The sequence below is a fragment of the Engraulis encrasicolus genome, chromosome 3 (genome assembly GCF_034702125.1).
Source record: "Engraulis encrasicolus isolate BLACKSEA-1 chromosome 3, IST_EnEncr_1.0, whole genome shotgun sequence".
Lineage (NCBI taxonomy): Eukaryota > Metazoa > Chordata > Actinopteri > Clupeiformes > Engraulidae > Engraulis > Engraulis encrasicolus.
Window position 1 is genome coordinate 18,815,563 of NC_085859.1, and position 20,000 is coordinate 18,835,562.

The following is a 20,000-nucleotide window of genomic DNA, read 5'->3' on the forward strand; positions in this document are numbered from 1 at the left end:
GTCCCCCACCTCTCCCTCATCTCCACCCAGACCGGTCCACTCATGCCCCATCATGTCCCCCACCTCTCCCCCATCTCCCTCCAGTCTGGTCCACTCATGCCCCCATCATGTCCCCTCCATCTCCCTCCAGACCGGTCCACTTATGCCCCCATCATGTCCCCTCCATCTCCCTCCAGACCGGTCCACTCATGCCCCCATCATGTCCCCTCCATCTCCCTCCAGTCTGGTCCACTCATGCCCCATCATGTCCACTCCATCTCCCTCCAGTCTGGTCCACTCATGCCCCATCCTGTCCCCTCCACACCACTCCAACTCCCTCCAGTCTGGTCCACTCATGCCCCATCCTGTCCCCTCCATCTCCCTCCAGACCGGTCCACTCATGCCCCCATCATGTCCCCTCCATCACCACTCCAACTCCCTCCAGTCTGGTCCACTCATGTCCCCCACCTCTCCTCCATCTCCCTCCAGCCCGGTCCACTCTCTCCCCTCTGCAATTATGCTCCCCTACTGCCCTGACCCACCAGCTACACTGTCGTCTTGCCCTTTGCACCACACTCGGCATGGGACCCATTAATAACGATCCCCATCCCACCTCCATATTTAGCTACAGGTACACACAATTAGTTTGCCTCATGACGCCGACCATATGCTGTTTTAAAGGATAATGAGCCCCGATTTATGGCAAGTGGAAAATGGGAGTTAGCGTTGGGTTGTTGAGCGTTGAGTCTGAGGAGTTGGCATAATGTAATTGTCCCGGAATCCATTACGCGCATGATGGAGTGGAACAAAATGCCACGTCGTTTGCCAGATTTAATGGAGATCGGCTAGGTAATTCACACGAATTCATTACACAACATCGGGCTTGGTTTGCTAGTAACAAAAGACAGGTGTGGTGATACATTGGTGTAAAACACTGATTACCAAGATGTACCCATGCTAAAACGTAAAACCACTAGTCACTGTAAAGCTAAGGTTACATTAGATCTACATTAGTTTTTTGTATCATTTCCATTGCGGCTGCACTGTCCGAACACATTAAAACGCTGCAAAACAACTCCATTGGTGCAACAATTTGAATCCGCCAAAGCCCACGTATTCATTCATTCATATTCATACGTTCCCCCTCCCCCTTTATTAACTAAAGAGAGAAAGAGAGAGGGATGTGAGTGAGCTTTTTTCGCTCGTCTGCTGGCATGAAGGAGGAGAGAGGGAAAATCGATGTTGCCTCTGCGCTTTGAGAGAGAGAGAGAGAGAGAGAGAGAGAGAGAGAGAGAGAGAGAGAGAGAGAGAGAGAAGCTTGTTTTACCTTGCTGGTATGCTGGTGCAGAAAAAAGGTACAGGTAGAATTAGCGCTACTTCTGCCGCTCTGCATTATTGTATGATATCAGCTCGTAGTTTAAATGCTTATTGCTTATCAGCAGGGCTGTAGTGAAGTCCACCCTTATAGAGTCCAAGACAAGTTCAAGACCACAATAGTCAAGTCCGAGACAAGACAGAGTCCAAAAAGATTAGAGTCCAAGTCAAGTTCGAGTCACATGTCGGTTAGTGTTAACCAATGAAATGGATGAATGTAAATAATGTGAATGTTTGAAGGTAACCTACGTACATGCCATGGATGTGAAGACAAACTGCTTTGTTATTGGATTCTAAGCTCCACTTTAGAATCTATGATGACCAGTGTTCTAACAAAATAAAGACAGACCTGGCCGAGGCCAAAAGCCTAATTTGGCAAGACCAGTGTACAACAAATAGCGAGTGCAAGACAAGTCCAAGTCCATAGAAAAAACAGACTTGACTCGAGTACTACAGCCCTGCTTATCAGTGAAGATTATCAGCAGTTGTCAATGTGAGAGAAATACATTGCAAGTAGCTGTATGTTAATTGCTGCAATGATTAAGTTCACACTGCATCTCTGCACTTGTTGGCATGATGTTTGAATTCACTTTGCTCCGTACACGTCTCATATTATAAAGCCTAGAATACAAGTGTTATAAACTCCACCTTATTTCACTGTGGTGGCTTTGGCATGCCCTAATCAATGAGTGCTCACATTTCCAGCATTTTCACAATACTCTGTTGACAGAGAAAGCTTTGGTTGCAAGCACAGAACTGATGTGTGCACACAAAACTTTTCCAATCCGCTGATTTGGTAATTCTGATTCATTGTTGTCTGAACATAGTGTAAGACAGCAAGACCGCCAAACGCCTCATCCGGTGCTACAGACATGTTCCATGTGTTACCTGGTCTGTGGAGCAGCGTTGCATCATGTCTGTCTGTGTTGTCATGTCCGTCTGGCCTTTTCCCCAAGTGCAGTGATTCTCAAAGTGTGGTCCGGGGACCACTGGTGGTCCGCGACAGAGCTCAGGTGGTCCGTGAGGGGATTTCTACTTTTCAAAGACAAGCTAGCAGTAGCCTATATTTGTAACAATATTACAAAACTAAACATAGCTCAAGTCATGTTTTCACCACAATAAGACAGGCTTGTAAATGTGAATAAAAAGTAAGTGATCTGCTTTGAAATGAGCAGTGTCAAATTAGCACCCATCAAATCACAATTCAGTTGACAGGTGGTCCCTGAACATTTTTAGGGGAACAAAGTGGTCCTCGGTCTGAAAAAGGTTGAGAAACACTCCCCAAGTGCTTTAGCTTCCTCCTACTGACAGATTTGGCCATTAGCAGGGCCATCTGTGTCCTACGGCTGGAGACTGGAGGAGCCGCGGCCCCAGCACTGGGACCCCAAGGCCACTAGAACATCCATCCATTTGACACCTGACAGACTAGACTGCAAGAGCTCAAAAGTACATTTGTCCAAACTTTTGGGGAGGACGAAAGAGGCTGTGTGTGTGTGTGTGTGGGTGTGCGTGTGCGTGTGTGTGTGTGTGTGTGTGTGTGTGTGTGTGTGTGTGTGTGTGTGTGTGTGTGTGTGTGTGTGTGTGTGTGTGCCTGTGTGCCTGTGTGTGTGTGTGTGCGCCTGTGCCTGTGCGTTTGTGTTTGTGTTTGTGTGTGTGTGTGTGTGTGTGTGTGTGTGCGTGCGTGCGTGCGTGCGTGCGTGCGTGCGTGCGTGCGTGCGTGCGTGCGTGCGTGCGTGCGTGCGTGCGTGCGTGCGTGCGTGCGTGCGTGCGTGTGTGTGTGTGTGTGCGCGTGTGTGTGTGTATGCATGAAAGAGACTGTGTGTGTGTTCCTCTTTAAATCCCTGTATGGCAAGCATCCATGAGGTGGATTGAAATCAATCTTGCACTAAATTTGATCTGCAACCGAGATATACCCTTCAAAATGTAATTTATATTCCACGAGACTAGACTTGATGCCTGTTTGGCGAGTGGAAATGGCACTTGCTGTGGCCAGGTGGGCAGGGGATTTATAGATTCCCTTGATCGTTCCACTCAAGAATTCTTCTCACCCTCATTCTGTTAAATACCAGTTTGTGTATCCTAAAGGATGGTGGCCAGAGTAGGTATTGCAACTATGCTGCTCATTGGAACCGTGCTGCCTGTTGCCAAATTTGAACTATTCATGAATATTTACGATATAAGTAATAAACTAATGCTAACTAGTATGATGAAAGTACAGTAAGTTTTGCAAAATGTCTATGTCTGGAAATTCAAAATGGCGGACATTGAGAAGATCCCCCTTTTCGTGTATGAAAAGTGCCATTTTCCCAGTCATAATGAAGTATTCATGAAAAAGGGTAACATTTGCGAATGGGCAGCATGAATGCTAGAAATAAACTACAAAAAATATTACACAATGCACCTTGTAACGGTGCCGCCGACTCTATTTTAAAGTTTTCAAATTATTTTTAGTTTGGCGCCAGACAGCGAGAACACTGCCATCGGTTTGACTTGATACCAGTCCCACAATAAATAAATAACCAGTGACCAGAAAAGAGCTCAGTTCAACACAAAAGTCATTTTCTTATTTTAAGTGCACTTCCAAATCTTCAAATTACACAAACCATTATTTTCAAATCATAATTAAGTTCACACCAAACAATAATGTCCTTACTTGTTGTGTTTGTGTGTGTGTGAGTTGTGTACAGTATGCACTTGTGGAAACTGAAGAGATGATTGGATGACGCTAGACCACTCCAGTGATTGAAGTGCAAGGTGTCATGGGAAGTGTAGTATGGACATGGCAACACTGCGCTCTTTTTCCGGAGGAGGGTAAGGTAGTCCGTTACAACCTTTAATGTGAATGGTGTCTCATCTTGGCCATGAGATTCACCTCCTCTAAATCAACAAAATAGATGTCATTCTACTAGCTCCATTCCCTTTTCTTTATAGCATGTTCATGCGATCGGAGAACCGTGCCATGTCATGCCCGTTCTTGCACTTAATCCTGAAAGCTACTGACATGTTCACACCCAAAATCTGAGAGTTCGAGAATTAGAAAGTTGGTTTGCGATGTGGACTGAAAAACACTTTCCTCTGTAAACCGTGATGACATGTAGAAGTCAGCAGGCTCATCTTGGTAACACAAGGTCACATACAGTGAAGTATTATACACAACCCTGTATGAACACAAGTCATTCACTCTCAAGCACTTTGGCTCTGAATGTAATTGATGCAGGGACAGGCACCAATACCGCTCTGTCTGGCCTGAACGTGCTATCAGAGGGCTGTTGCAGCCCTCCTCCCGGCGTACGATGGATGCGATTACCATGATTCTTGTATGCGCCTCACCCTACAAATCAAGAAAACTGAGGCTACCTACGGTAAACAGATCATCTCTGTTCGGTTCCATCCCATAGCTCTGTCGAGGCCCTCCATCTCTGTGTACTGTAGAGTAGAGGCAATGGCCTTGTGCGGGGCATCTAATGGAGGCTGTCAGCAAGATGAATCGGAGGCGTCCCCAGGCTTCTGTTATTGATTTCTGCATAACGAACATTAGTTGGCCGGTGGAGTGCAGCCACTGACCCGTCTGCCTCTTGGGGGAGAGCCTTCTGTTTCAGCCTGACACCGGCCAGAAGCGCACACAGCACACGGTATCCCTCCCTCCCTCCCTCTCTACCTTTTCTCTCTACCCTCGCTATCTTTCATTCTCATTCTCATTCTCATTCTCTCTATCTCTTCTGTGCTCCCTCTCTCTTTCTCTTGCTTTCCCTCTTTCCTCTCACTATCTATCTATCTCTCTATCTCTCCCTCCTTCCCTCTCCCTCATCCTCTACCTCTCTCGTCCTCTTTCTCTTTCTTGATCTCTGTGTCTTTCTCTCTTCCCCACTCTTCCTCTCACTACCTCTTACTTCCCTCTGCCTCAACTTTTTCCTCTGCTTTTCGTTCTCTGTCTTCATTTGACTTTCTCTCTTTCCATCTTTCTATCCATATTTATCTCTATTTTTGTAGCACAGGAGCCTCATATGCACTCTGCACAGAGACACTGATGCCAGGCAAAGCAGACGCTTGTCGAAATACGTAGTAAAGGCAAAATGCACAGAACACATGTTTAAATGTACTGCAAAGCTGAGAAAACGTCCAATTATCTCTGGAAAAGCTTTTCGGGAGAAGCCGAACGCATGTTAATTTCCTGTACTACAATCATGCTGTCGTCGTAAGACACACACAGGGTAATTTTTCAGCTGCCACTCGAGGTCTTAAGCACAGCTGTTTTTTTTTTTCTTTTGAAGCGCTGGCCAGACTCCAGGCGCCCCGACTCGGTGCCATATCTGTAAATGTCTGCGCTTTTGTTAAGCCTAGGATTAGGCCCGAGCAGATTTGTCCTCTATAGGTTTTGGTGGAGTGCATATTTGAGGTTCAGTCCAACACCCCAACAACTCCCCACCCCCTCCTGCACTGTATGCGAAAAAATGAATGCTGCTGTTGCCTCCCCACAGTACGTCTTGCAATGCATATGGGAGGTCGGACATTAAAATATTTCAATGTCGCAGTGACAATTTTATAAATGTTTCATTGAAGATGTGGCTATAATGCTTGCATAATAGCTATGTGGCCCATTGAAGTGAGTGAGACGTGGTAATTAAGCTTGCGGATATGGATCACATTAGCTGGAAACGGCTAAGCACTACTGCAGCTTTTTGTTTGTTTTGTTTATGCTGTTGGACAGATGAGCTAGTCATTGCTATGGTGTTTTTTTTCCTCAGAATTGAAGAAATATTTTGGGGTTTTTTTTGGCTGCTCAGAGAGGGGATAAAGCAGAGGGGGGAGAATGCAAAGCCCAAAAGGGGAAGGCATTGTAGGAACAGATAAGTGCATGGGATTCAGAGGCCTTTGATCTTCCGCTTTTTGATCCAACAGTCGAATATCTCTCGCTGTGGTTGTGCACACGCGGTGCTTTCTCTCGGCTTGGACAAGTCGGCAGTCAGCTCTGCACTCTCTGGCTTCTACTGTAGCCTATATGCACAAGCTGCACAGTTCTTCTTCCTCTCCGTGCGGGTTATAGGATTGCTTTTCATTTTCTCTACATAATGCAACGCTTGATTCAGGAAAACTGCATTCACGAGTGCCGTTCGCATGGGTGCATGCTAATCTATTCTATTCCGAACATTAGGCTCGTCTGACGCACATTGCTTCAGTGGAAATTGCCTTCAGCTGAAATGGCTTTTTTTCCTTGTAAGGTTGGCTGTGTTTTGAGAGATGATAGATATCAGGCATTGCCTCATGGCTTGGAGAAATATATTATAGCGTACTCCTTAACCATGTGACAAGCTTTTGGCCTCAGCACATGCTTTGATTTTTAAATATTAGTTTGCTGATATGAGTAATACTCAACAGCCAGCTGGCAACCATGGGCGCTGTGTTTGCTGAAAGCAATTTTATATATAGCACCCACATCCTAAATTATTTTGGGGGGTATTTTCAGACAGCCAGTGCTTTTTGTAATTGGGAGGAATGAAAGGAAAACTATGTGAGTGCAGTCCTCTGCTCGGACATTGAAGAGAACGCAGGTTATCACATGGGCCCTGATCTTTTCTTTCCTGTTGAGTACTTCTTTTCACCAGAGAATAACTGGACCACGCATGGTGCCACAATTTGTGTGAAAGGTTGCGGGTAGCCACACTGCTTTTTATTGTACCCTGACCAACCATTAGGAACGGTTGCAGTTGAAGCCTATGAAAGACTACAAAACTAGCACACACCACTTCATGTCTGAAACCTTGACAGCTGGTACAAAGTAAACACCTGCTCAAGAAAAGGACAAAAGTTGACTGAAAAGCTGGTTTCCATAGTAACTAGTTGTTTTTGGCTTGTCTCCACTTTCTTGCAATGATGGTTCATAAATCCAAGAAGTTTGTGCTGCTTAGGTCACCATTACTGTGGACTTAATAGTACAGATATGAGAATATAGAGTGGACTACAGTGCACTGCTTTCTTTTATGTTTGTTTATGGAAACAATACATGACGGGATGAGGTTTCAAGATAGATACTGTATGTCATAGCTAATGCACTAAAGTTCTTCATTGTTGTTCCAGTGCAAAAGTCAACCTCCACATCTTCCTCAGGGCCCTCTCTCTTAGTGATGCATTAATCATTCAAATCCCAGCCCAGATACTGTAGCAGCTGAGTGGAGAGGGAGATCAGGCATCCGGACCTCCACTGGCCCACATACCGGGCTGGCGCCACTGTCGGAGAGGCACAAATGCATTAGCACTACACTGATTTGTTTCTAAGGGAAGCAAATTGGAAAGTTGACTGGCAGGCCCATTGCTCAAACAAGCATAATGGTGGTGCGGTTTTGTCTGGCCCATGAGCTTGTTATAAAAATACAGCCTTTACTTCTTCTTCTTCCTTTTTCAGTGTTCGCTTCGATGCTTAATGTATTCCTTTCTGTTTATCTGTCCGCTTCAAACACAATGACTGCCTGCGCTGCCTGAACTGGGCGCAGTTCTGTTATTATAGGAAGAGGATTTGTCAGTGAGCTTCCAGGGAGAGATTATTTAACATCACATTTTGTTTTATTAATCATTGCGTTGAAGAGAGGGAAACAGTTTCACAGTCTACAGTGCTCCACGCATTACGAGAATGAAAACTGATTTGCCATTTCCAGATTTCAAAATAATGATCTGCCATGCAATCTCCATTTTCACTTTCATGTGACAGTTTGACCAGAGATTCTTTAAGTATAGAGATATGCCAACATAATAGGTGTCTATGGGCACCTAACGTGTCCAGGTTCCGGTCTGCCTAAAGGGGCGTGTCATAATGCTCCTAGCATTGAATAGAACAGTCCTCAGGTCTGCCTAGGTCTGCCTAAAGGGGGATTTTCCCCCCAATAATAGAACCAGGAAACAATGGGCCAATGGAACCTCTCTCTCTCTCTACTCTCTCTGGTTTAACTGTAACAAATCTGTAAGGAACCTCATGGCATTGTTTCTATTTGTTTGTTTTGTTTCTGTTCTGTTCTCCTGAGGGGGACGTTATCAGAGACTAAATCACTTTGTCACTGAGACAGAACAGAACACGTTAAAACTGGTTCATATTATGTGGTGAGTGCCGGTGGTGTTTTTTAAATCTCCAGGCCTATAAATATCTCACCTCTCTCTACCTGGGTAAAGCTTTTTTGCGGTTTAGATTTTTTTTTGTTCACTGCTACAGCAACTGGCTTTTAGCCAGATTGTGCAATGATACACACACACACACACACACACACACATACACACACACACACACACACACACACACACACACACACACACACACACACACACACACACACACACATACACACACACTAGCGGTCCAGATTAGACTGAGCAGATGCGCAAGGCAGCGTGGCAGCAGACCAATCGCAACTAGTCTCCAGAGCAGGAGTCTACAGAAGGGGCATGGGTAAGGGTCCAAGCCACTGAAGTGTTGAAGTATTGGGGATGATATACTGAAGTGTTGAGAGGAGCCTTCCTGTCAGCCGGCTCCGCAGTAAACCTACCGGAGTGGAGCGAATAACTTAACTTTGGGAGTCATTTCTCAGCCTCTTGGAAATGGAAGGGAGGGGGAAAATGGAGACGCCAACAGTGTAAGAAAGCAACACAGAGAGGGACGTTTGGAGGGGCGAAATGGGAAGAAGTAGAATGGATGACAGCGCGGAAGGAAGCGTGGGTGGGAGGTAGGAGAGAAAACGAAATAGAGGAGAGGAGGGAAAAAGGCATCCATCAGTGATGCGTAAAAGCAAAGGCCACCCCTGGTGACCGTAGAGACATTAGGGGAAAGTGGGAGAGCGCTGGGTAACAAATGCCTTTTTACGCTTTACGGGGGGTTCAGAAAGTTAAGGCTGGGGAACTTAATTTGGGAGAAACAGCTGGGCCATTAAGTCCTAGGTCGCACTGCTATATTTACATTGGGCCAGACAGAACACCCTACAGTGAAATTATATTGATGATGAATAATAGACGTTTGGTGAGATCCAGCTATGCTGTGAGCAGGGGAAGAGCTTCTGTAGCAGCAGCCGCAGACACAGCGGTAGCTAGCTATCCCTCCCAGCAGTGCTTGATGTTAGTGAAATCGGAAGTGGTCTTTTTCTTTTTTTTTTAGAAGACGTTGATTTCCTCCACATAAGTTCTGGTAGGTATATTCCAAACAGGGGGTTCATGAACTGACCTAGATAACTTGTATTTGTCTAGCAAAAGGAAACATAAGGTTTACTTGTGAAGTATATCAACATACCAAACTTCTGTTACACACAAGCGAGCTGCTGTCGAACATATGTGTTCATACTGTAAGCTGACAACTGTCACGTCAGAGATGGAAGAACAGCTTGTGATACACCCAGGTAACCACCTCTGTCTAATCCACCTGAATAGTTGCACCTGCTCTTATTCTGTATGTGTCAGAAATAGCACCATTACAGTTGCCGTAGCATTTCAACTATAAATACTTGAATACTATGCAAACAACTACGAGATAGCCCTGTGTTCACAATGCACTGTAGGAAATCTAGAAAGATATGTTCATGGGTAACCATGTACAGGTACAGCAAATTCCTGCAATGACAGAAAGTGATATCATTTGCACCATCTCTAGAAATAGACTCATTTTACACCTCTTATGAAAGCGACTGTTGACTCCGTCAAGCAGTCTGGCAAAAGCCAAGAGGAATCCGTGTCAGTAGAGGGTGGGAGATGGTCTGATCTTACTCTGCCATTTAAATTCATTGGAGTTCCGAATTTAAATTAAAACACATATGGTGCTTTATTAGCATGACTGTTACGATATAGCGTCGCAAAAGCATACAAATATCAAAACAAAAGTGTGAATATAGTTACCCTTAAAGGCCAACTTCCGATAAAACACAGTTTTACTCACTCCTTTTGAAGATCGGACGGTCACCCCAAGTTAAACTCACTTGCAAGGCTCTCATAGCGTTGCGTCACCTCGCCTGGCTGTGTTTCCCGGTGTTTCCCAATTGACATAAATAATGCAGAGAAACGAGCGAATCACGAAAGCCTTTCTGTGTTTCGTCACGTCAAAAGAAGGCGTTGCCCACAAAGGTTTATGTCGACCCATTTTTCTAAAAACATGTCGAGTAATTTATTCTGCTTGTTTTCAATACAAGCAACGTTTGGTGGCCCGAAATCTAGCTTAGCTTAGCTATCAGCTGGTTGCTACTCTCAGGTACACACACAGCACAAAGCCTCACCCATACAGCAAGCCCACTCTGGTTGCTCCGTGCCTGCAGCTCGCCTAGGGGTCGCTGTCGAAAGAGCACAGCCCTGAATGGAGCATGCACGCCTCCGTTGGCGCCCCTATAGTGCAGTACAACCCGGGGAAGTGGCGACTCTGTTTTCCATTACATTCTCTCCAAAGACAGGAGGACTGAGCCAATCAGAGACTCATTTTCACGAGAGCAGGAAGAGTGAGCCAATAAGAGACGCATTTCCACGAGAAACACGGAACACCCTCTCGTTTCTCCACAAGCCACCTTGCTGGCTTGCAAAAACGGCTTGAAACAAAGCAACCAGAACGTTTTTTAAAACAGGACCAACGCGTAACACATTCAATAACAATGGGGAACACAGCAATATTAATAAAATGACGTTGAGAGGCCATCTTTAACCAATCAGTAACGGACTTCGCGGGTGAGTTCTGCATCACCACTCTCAACTGTTTGCTGATTGGCTAAACACTGAGAGAACCGAGCTGGAGACTTGCCAGACGATGTGCGGAGCCAAAATCTTTGTACATAGGATGGCGTCGCCAGGCTACCTCTTAGTAGTACCAGGGCCAAAATGATAGTGTGGATGACGATGAGCGCTCAGATTTTCATACTATTTTAGGAGAGTAGGCAGGCATCTTTGCAGTGCTGGCCTCCATGCATTGAGTTGCGTGCAAGGCCATTCCAAATACTCTGGAAAGATTGTAATGTCACTTCAAATGAAGGCTGTGGTTCTTCACAACCGCTGCATCAAATGGTGCTAATGTTAAGTTTTTAGGTGGATGAGGTGGATGTGTGTTTTAAGTGTACTCTTCTGATGTATGCGCTGCTGTTGAGCTCTCTCTCTCTCTCTCTCTCTCTCTCTCTCTCTCTCTCTCTCTCTCTCTCTCTCTCTCTCTCTCTCTCTCTCTCTCTCTCTTAGTTTTGCTGTTTTTTCTTTACTTATTTCTTATATACTGTATACAGTACTGGATATAGCAGGAACACCACTGGTACCATCACATTTGGAGGCGATGCAAAACCCTCCATTGGATATTTTGACATTATCTGTCATTCTATCCTGCGGCTGAATTTCAATAAGTAAAACACTGTCTAAAGGCTAAATAAAGAACAACTGTCCTAGATTGATCAAAACTAGAGGCAGTCGTCCTCTTCTTTTTTCTTTCCTTTCCTTTTTTTCATAGTGACAGACTGTGTGTGTGTGTGTGTGTGTGTGTGTGTGTGTGTGTGTGTGTGTGTGTGTGTGTGTGTGTGTGTGTGTGTGTGTGTGTGTGTGTGTGTGTGTGTGTGTGTGTCTGTGTCTGTGTCTGTGTCTGTGTCTGTGTCTGTGTCTGTGTCTGTGTCTCTGTGTCTGTCTGTACTGTATGTGTGTTCTTATCTGTCTGTCTGTCTTTGTGTTTGTTCGTGCGTGCGTGCGTGAATGTGTGTGTGTGTGTGTCTGTCTGTCTGTCTGTCTGTGTCTGTGTGTCTGTCTCTCTGTCTCTCTGTCTGTCTGTCTGTCTGTCTGTCTGTGTCTGTGTGTCTGTCTGTACTGTATGTGTGTTCTTATCTGTCTGTCTGTCTGTCTGTGCGTGCATGCGTGCAAGCATGCGTGCGTGTGAATGTGTGTGAATGTGTGTGTGCGCGTATGCATGCCTACGTGTGTGTGTGTGCGTGCTTGTGTTTGTGATGGATGTTTTTCTGTAAACCTCCAAACACCTGAATCAATATGCCCATACGTATTTCAGCGTTGGATGGCTGCCTCTAATATCCACCATGCCGCCCCGCTGACGGCTGGCAGGCAAAGCTCCGGTGCCTTTGGAGAAACGCTTAACAGACTTCAATCTTTATAGCAGCATTTGTTCCTAATACATAGTCTTGATTTGCCCAGGCCTACGTGGGTGCTCTGCTGGAGGGGTCTATTGAAACAATCATCCCTCCATTCATCGACAGGAAAAGCACACTGCTAGAAATGAAAGGAAAATTGAACACACGTGTCAAACTGAGAGAAATGCTTTGTGCTTTTGGGATTCATTTAATTGACCTCAAAAATGAAGCGGTCACGTTTTAATCGCACGCATGCTGGTCGGCCTGAATAGGGCGCAGGATTCAAGTGAAATGAAATGAAAAGTTGCAGACTCAAGAATTCCCATTGATCTTCGGATTTTATTTTCTCAAGTTGTGATATTTCCAGTCCTTCTCAGACAAAGACTCAGTCTCTTCAATCTATTTCGACCTCGAAAAGGTCAACGCTTCTGCCTACCTGTGAATAATGCCATCCTTCTTCCCATGCACACAATGGCAATAACGTCATGTGTCTGATACGAGCAACTTGACTTACAACGCTTTGAAACACCTCAGTGTGATAGGAGTGACAGAAGAGGGTGACGCCCACCATACTTGTGCAAAATTCTGAATTAAATAAAATTCAGGGAGTGGAATTGAGTTTGAATTTGAATTGACTCCAACCCCACAGGATATCGAAGCAACATGCAGCGTTCCATCTGCAAACAACCAATTGAGAGGATAGAGAGCTTTAAATACCTTCGGGTGCATATCAAAAATGACATAACATGGACAGACAGACACAACACGTTATAAAAAAATCCAGGCATACTTTTCGCGACTGTTGAAAAAGTTTAAAGTTTCAAAGCCATTTTTTAAAGCATTTTACTCCTCAGCGGTTGAGAGCATCTTAACAGGTTCCATCATCACATGGCCGGTAACGAAAAAAAAATAATGACCTGCATGCTCTTTCGCTGGGATCTTTCTCTGAAATGTATAATTTGACCCTCTACTGTTGCATACTTGGTGATCCCACCATTTTCAGCAGAGGTAAAAGGAAAAGTGAATCGATGCTGCGCATTGAGTCTCAAACAGTTAGGCTTGACTTCGCAACTGGGCATGAAACGGTTTTGCAAATAGAATGCCCTTTGTTGTGTTCACTGATAGGCTATATTGGTAAAATAGGCTACAAAAAGCAGAATTGTTCCTCGACAGCAGCCAGCGTGAGTCAAGTGATTGGGAAGCATAGGCCTAACCTGACTGGGGACAATGACGTGGGGATGAGAGACGCAAGCAACACTATTGCGTGCTGTTTATGACACGTTCTTTTAGGCTTTTCACAATTATTTTCAGCTTTGTTCAGTTTCATATTAGGCTACTGGTGTTTTGTAACATTCAGTATTTAAAATGAGCTAATATTATTTACTGATTAATTGTAGTCATTTTTTGTCGGACATTTTGTCCGGTCACATTTTATTTTGCCGGTCATTCATGTATGCAAAACGGCCGGCTAACGTGAATCTTGTTGGCTGGTGATCAATAAAGTTAATTTAGAGGCCTAAATTCCAGCACACTATATCATAGCATTTTATTGGTGTTATGGTGTGAAACAAAAAACATCTTCCATGAAAGTTTAATAAAGTATGGTAGTTCAAAGTACTGTGAAGAGCAAGATAATCTTGTGAAATTAACTATTTGCCAGATACTATTTGCCAGATACACAGGATGTTATGCTAAAAGGCATTAAAATGCAGGAAATTGCATCTAAGAAAAACATTTTTGTTCTGGGGTAGGACCCCTACACCCCCTGCCTGAATGAAGTGTCCCATATTTTCCCCCTTGACATTTGGCAACCCTAGGTGTAGGGCAGACTATGCAAAACAAAGTACCCTCTCAGATGGGCCCACCGGCGGCCCCATTGCTTTACCATGGTATCGCGCCGTGTTGACCACATTTTCTCACTTGGAGGTATTTATTGCGCCGTGAATTCCCGCGCCGCGATAAGTTGCTACTCAAAAAAAAATTCAAGGTTGACATGCTTTTGCACCGGCCATTCATTTCATTACATGTAGCACGAAAGTGTCTGTATGTATATGACAAATAAACATCCTTGTATCCTTGTATCCTTCAATTGAATTTGAATTTCAAGATAGTAATACCTATAGGTGTCAAATAATTCATATTTATCCAAGAGATGATGTTTTAAAAACATATCAAAGCACAAGCATTAGCTAATTTGCATGCGTGGGACAAGCACCACCAGGCTGAGTCAAGGCTGAGTCAACACTAGCCTCTCTTTTCAATTTCCCAGCGTCTCTCATTCTTTATACGTTCCTATTTTATGTCCCCACATCATTTGTGGCGGTAGACTCCAGTCCATTTACGAGATGTAGACTAGACGTACCTCAGCCAGTCCCCCCTGTCCCTCGGCCCTAGTGGAGTCCTGGTGAATAAAAAAAGTAATCACCGCTAAGAAGCAGTCTGCCGAGGATCAAACAGTGACCTTGGATAAAGTGGACTGAGAAATTGAAAGTCAGGGTGGGGAATTCAGCTTGAATGGCTCTGCTAAATCCCGACTGCAGGCATGTTGGAGCAGGGGGGCTATGAGTAAGAAAGGGGGGAGGGAGAGAGAGAGAGAGAGAGAGAGAGAGAGAGAGAGAGAGAGAGAGAGAGAGAGAGAGAGAGAGAGAGAGAGAGATAGAGAGAGATCTGATTTGGGGAAATGTAGTCAGCTCCAACACAGCATGTCCTTTGTCAAGGTCACCCTGCCTCCCTACATCTTCAAACACTACTAAAGCATATGCTGATCCGAGCCGGTAAGGGAGGGGAGGGAAAATGTAGATTCGTTATACCTGGTCAAAAAACCTTTGAAAACTGCTCCAATGAATATTCTATGGAGCGCCGTATCTCTGTCTTACCCTTTATTGTCAGAGCTGATTTGACCTGTTGGAAGAATGCTAAAATGATTGAAATTCATAGAACAACGGTTAGAAAATAGATGCTTTACAATGACTGCAAAATGTAATGCATTTACAAAGCAATGAATAGGTTATCTAGTAGCTTATTACGTCTTCGGTTGAACTCTCTTGAATCTAATGAATTCTGTTATGCTGTACAATACATGTACTGTGTATGCGCAAAAGCATGTACTACAATGTCCCAAGCAATACCTACATTGTCAAAAGATGTGAGGAATCACATGCGCGCACACACAAACGCACGCACACACAAACGCACGCACGCACGCACGCACACACACACACACACACACGCACACATGCACACACACACACACACAGGGAAAAAGAAGAGAGTTGGCACCATTGGCACGTCACCTTGCATGTTTGCTCATGGAAATTGCCATGGCATTAAGGATGTGACAAGCGCAGCTAGACTCATTAATTTCGTGGCTCCCACGGATATGTTTCTGTGGGTTTATTGTAGATGCAGTGGGCCACAATTAACAACAAAGACTTTGAATCAGCGTGCCTCAGTTTCAGATAAGGGGGGAGAGAAAAGGGATCCCTATTTAGGTGAATTATCTCCTCTCGTTTCTCCCTCAGTTCTATTGTCATCTCTTACTAGTAGGGTCTCTCTCTCTCTTTCTGCTCTCTCTCTCTCTCTCTCTCTCTCTCTCTCTCTCTGAGTAAGCTCTCTGTATGTGAGCAAGACAGAAAACATTTAATTTGCATTTCCAGACTCTCTCTCTCTCTCTCTCTCCCTTCTTTCTGTGTTTGTCTCTTTCTCTTTTTCTTTCTCTGTCTCTGTCTCTTTCTCCTTTTCTTTCTCTGTCTCTGAATCTCTCTCTCTCTCTCTTTCTCTCTCTCTAGCTCTCTCTCTCTCTCTCTCTCTCTCTCTCTCTCTCTCTCTCTCTCTCTCTCTCTCTCTCTCTCTCCCTCCCTCTCTGTCTCTCATTTACACACATGTGTGTCATGTGCTGAAGCTGTATTTCAAGACTTGTGCAGAACCTGAACAAAATTGTCTGAGCCATATTTCACCCTTTTCACACCACCTAATTGTTTGATGTGGATGCTATTGAAACACTGCTGGCACCGTTTTTACCCCACTCGCTTGGAGACAAAACCTTTAGCAGCCCTACATTTTCTCCTTTCACATCCTATTATAAAAAACAATGGATCTTTTTTGCAATATTCTATTGTCCCACTCGGCCTAGTTTTGTTTCTCCTTAACAGTGATATATTAAATTGTTAGGTCCCGAAAGAGCAGGGCTTTTTGTCATAGCGGTGGGATAACTATTTTTCCTCCTTTGTCATTATTATTGGCTTCATACACCATCAAATACATGTGGCTTTCCAGCAGAGGTGCACAAACTGTACGCTAAATAAATGAGATAGCAGTTGCAAGGACATGAATGGATGTGTCCTATTTTAAGCTGTAGTTTGGTGCAGCTCATATCAAAGGCCAGAGAAAATGTCATGGTATCTAGCTGTTTCTGTGATTTTAAGATAAGATGACAAGATAAGATAAGATAAGATGATAAGTTTTTTTATTAGGCCAAGGTAGATCTTTTTTTCTTGGCCAATGAGGGTGTTAAATGACATTAATAGCATTTGACTCATATTCACCTAACCAGCCACACACCTCGTGTGCACGCACGCACACCCACACACAGACACTCACACACACACACAACTCTTCCCTCCCACACACACCTACCCACATGCAACTCCATAGCAGGCAATCTGGCCGTGCCGGCCCCAAATGTGATATGATGCCTCCTAAAGGGGCTCCAATAAATGTTGTCTAGGGCCATGACAGAGCGAGCGGTGCGACTGCTAAATCTGATTAGCGCGATGGGGACGCATTAACATTAGCATGGATGTGCACCGCTGTGTCTCGTTCCGTCAATTTGTCCCTTCGTCCATTAGTGCCCGCAGTGAGCCGTGACGTCTCGAGTGAGCGGCGTGCTGTGTCCAGTCCATCCAGGGTGTCTGGAAAAATTCTTCTCTTGTCGGCTTTTCTGTTAGCTTTTTATTGTATGCTCTCGTAAAAGAGTCACGCGCACAATAATACTTCACAGTCAGGTTTTTATTTAAATGGTGAAATGGCGGGGGAGTTGTTTTGTAGATTCAGCAGTACTGTCTGTAATGTCTTTTTTTCTTTTGTTGCTCAAGGACACGACAAAGACAGAAAAGAATGTTGGAAAGTGTTTGGGCATCAAGTACCGCAGCTTTGCCAACAATTTCATCCTCTCCTGCCAGAACATCGCTTTTTTCCCTCTAACAAGGAAGTTGTGTTTGTTACAGTTTACACTGGTTTGGTAGTTTGTTAGTTAATAGGACTACACAAAAAATACCAGATGGATTTTTCAGGATGGGTTAAAAGCTCTTTCAAAAACTGATTAGACTTTTTGTTTGACTGATCGAGATCAATATCTGCCTTCAGGAATGTTTGGAGTGATTATTCACAATCGCAAGATAGATGTTTAGTTGCACAACATAGTAAAGTTAGAGCGCACTTGAGAATGAAATTGAGCTGCCTTGGCGAGTGCCATTGTAGTTAATCACGTCTTATTACGTACAATAAGTATTTTGCTATCCCTTTCATCCATTTTTTTGCTACAGCCTCTTTGTGCCGATGGTCCTGCCATTGGGCTGATCACCCTATGTCTTAGGTAGCATATTGAGACTAGGCCATTTTAATTTGTATAATACCAACGTTATACAGTCGTGGATCAGTGGTTAGAGCACTGGACTGGCAACCCCAGGGTTCCTGGTTCAATGCCCGACCAGACCACGGCTGAAGTGCCCTTGAGCAAGGCACCTAACCCCCACACTGCTCCCCGGGCGCCGCTCAGCAGGCAGCCCACTGCTACGGACTAGTGTGTGTACTTCATTGTGATTCACTAGTCCAAATGGGATAAATGCAGAGAAAGAATTTCCCCTAGGGGACCAAAATTGGCTCCAATTGGCTTCATTACCTATAATAGGGGTTCTGCATTATTAAATCACGTCTTTTCTCTGTTTCCATGTTGTTCTCTTCCCTCTGCAGAGGTGCCTCCGAGTCCGACTCCGAAGACGCCCTCGGAAGCCTCGCCTATGGCCTCACCCCGGCAGCGCCGCGACTCGGACCGCTACTGCCAGCTATGCAACGCGTGGTTCAACAACCCCGGCATGGCCCAACAGCACTACGACGGCAAGAAGCACAAGAAGAATGCGGCCCGCGCCGACCTGCTGGAGCAGCTGGGCAAGACCCTGGACATGGGGGAGATGAAAGGTAGGCCTACGACTGGGGAGGGAAGGAAGCTGGGGGGGGGGACAAAGGGGTCAGTTGTATAGGCCCAGGGAGATGGGGGCCCATTACATATGTATTGAGAAGGGGTCCTTTCCAAATGATGTATTATTTTGGCCCGGGCCCGGCCGAAGCTGTGCAATCCTGCTGCAAAGGGATCAGTTGCCCAGGGAGATGGGAGGCCCAGAACTGGGTCCCCATTAAGGGCCGTACACACACACATCGCTGCTATTTACTAGCTTCTCGCTTGCTCGCCTACTCGCCTCTCTTTCATGGAACGTTCGCTGAAAGTTCCCGCGGCTTTAACTGCCAATGAACAGGCGAGAAGTACCGAACTCTGCCTTCCAATTGGTTACTCGCTTACTCGCCTCGCTTGAAGATAAAATATTTTCAACTCGGGATCCGCCCACATCGCATCGCTTGTACAGTACTCGCCGACTCGCCGGAACACATTGACATTCTATTGACTTCATTCGCTGAGCGAGTAACTAGTAGCGACGCGTGTGTACGGCCCTTTACATTATGTATTGCGAGGGGATCCTTTCCAAATTATTTTGTCCCGGGCACCGGCCAAAGCTGTCCGCGGTGCCTGGGATAACTGAGTATCTGCACACTGCATTTTGCAGTGGTTGATACAACTCTTGGAGAGTCAAATTTAACTCAGTGTTGGTCCTACTTGCTGAGTGTTGAAGGGGCAAGGAACTGTGTGTGCATACTGGGGGGACTGTGCTTACCTGGGGGGTTGTGCATACCTGTGGGATTGTGCATACCTGTGGGATTGTGCATACTGTATTTGGGCAACAGTCATCAACATACTAGTAAAGTAAAGTTGCTCTGCCTCAAAGCTGGTCCACACATTTTCCAGTTTTCCCAGTTCTTCTGTCTAGATGTATATTGCCTGGCCACTGATTATCCAATTATCAGGCTGCCATCTCTACAAAAAAAAAATCCCAATCTTTTATTGACCGGGGATGGGTGGCTTTGGGGTTGATAACCAAAAAACCTTATTTTTTCCACTGTCTGAGTATTGCTTTATAGTGGGGAATCAGAAAGAAAGCTTTCAAGTGTATCCCCCTTATGCTTGGCCAGTGGCTCTGCATTTGGCCTACATAGCGGAATATATTAATTGCAGTCCATCTGTAAGCCACCACTGCTAGTCACTGCTCTTTATGCACTACATTGTACCACACATAGTAACTACCATATCTACTACGTGCTAGAATGTGTGGTCTACCATTGGCTCAGATTTTTTTTTTGCTAGCGTTAGGACACTTCATTAATGGTCCAGTTTGCTTATTATTCGTTTGCTTATTATTTTGCATTGGTCCATGCCCATGCTATCTTGCAGTTTACTGGTGAAGCTGATAACATTCCAATGAC

The 20,000-nt window shown here is 45.0% G+C and overlaps 1 protein-coding gene across 1 annotated transcript in view; it reads left to right on the forward strand.

The window, feature by feature from the left end:
• The window catches only part of zmat4a (zinc finger, matrin-type 4a), a 144,373-nt gene that overhangs the window by 93,260 nt on the left and 31,113 nt on the right, over window positions 1–20,000 (forward strand). Inside the window, exon 6 of the mRNA XM_063193506.1 lies at window positions 18,381–18,605. Coding sequence (XP_063049576.1) covers window positions 18,381–18,605 — 225 coding nt within the window. The remainder of the gene's footprint in view (window positions 1–18,380; window positions 18,606–20,000) is intronic.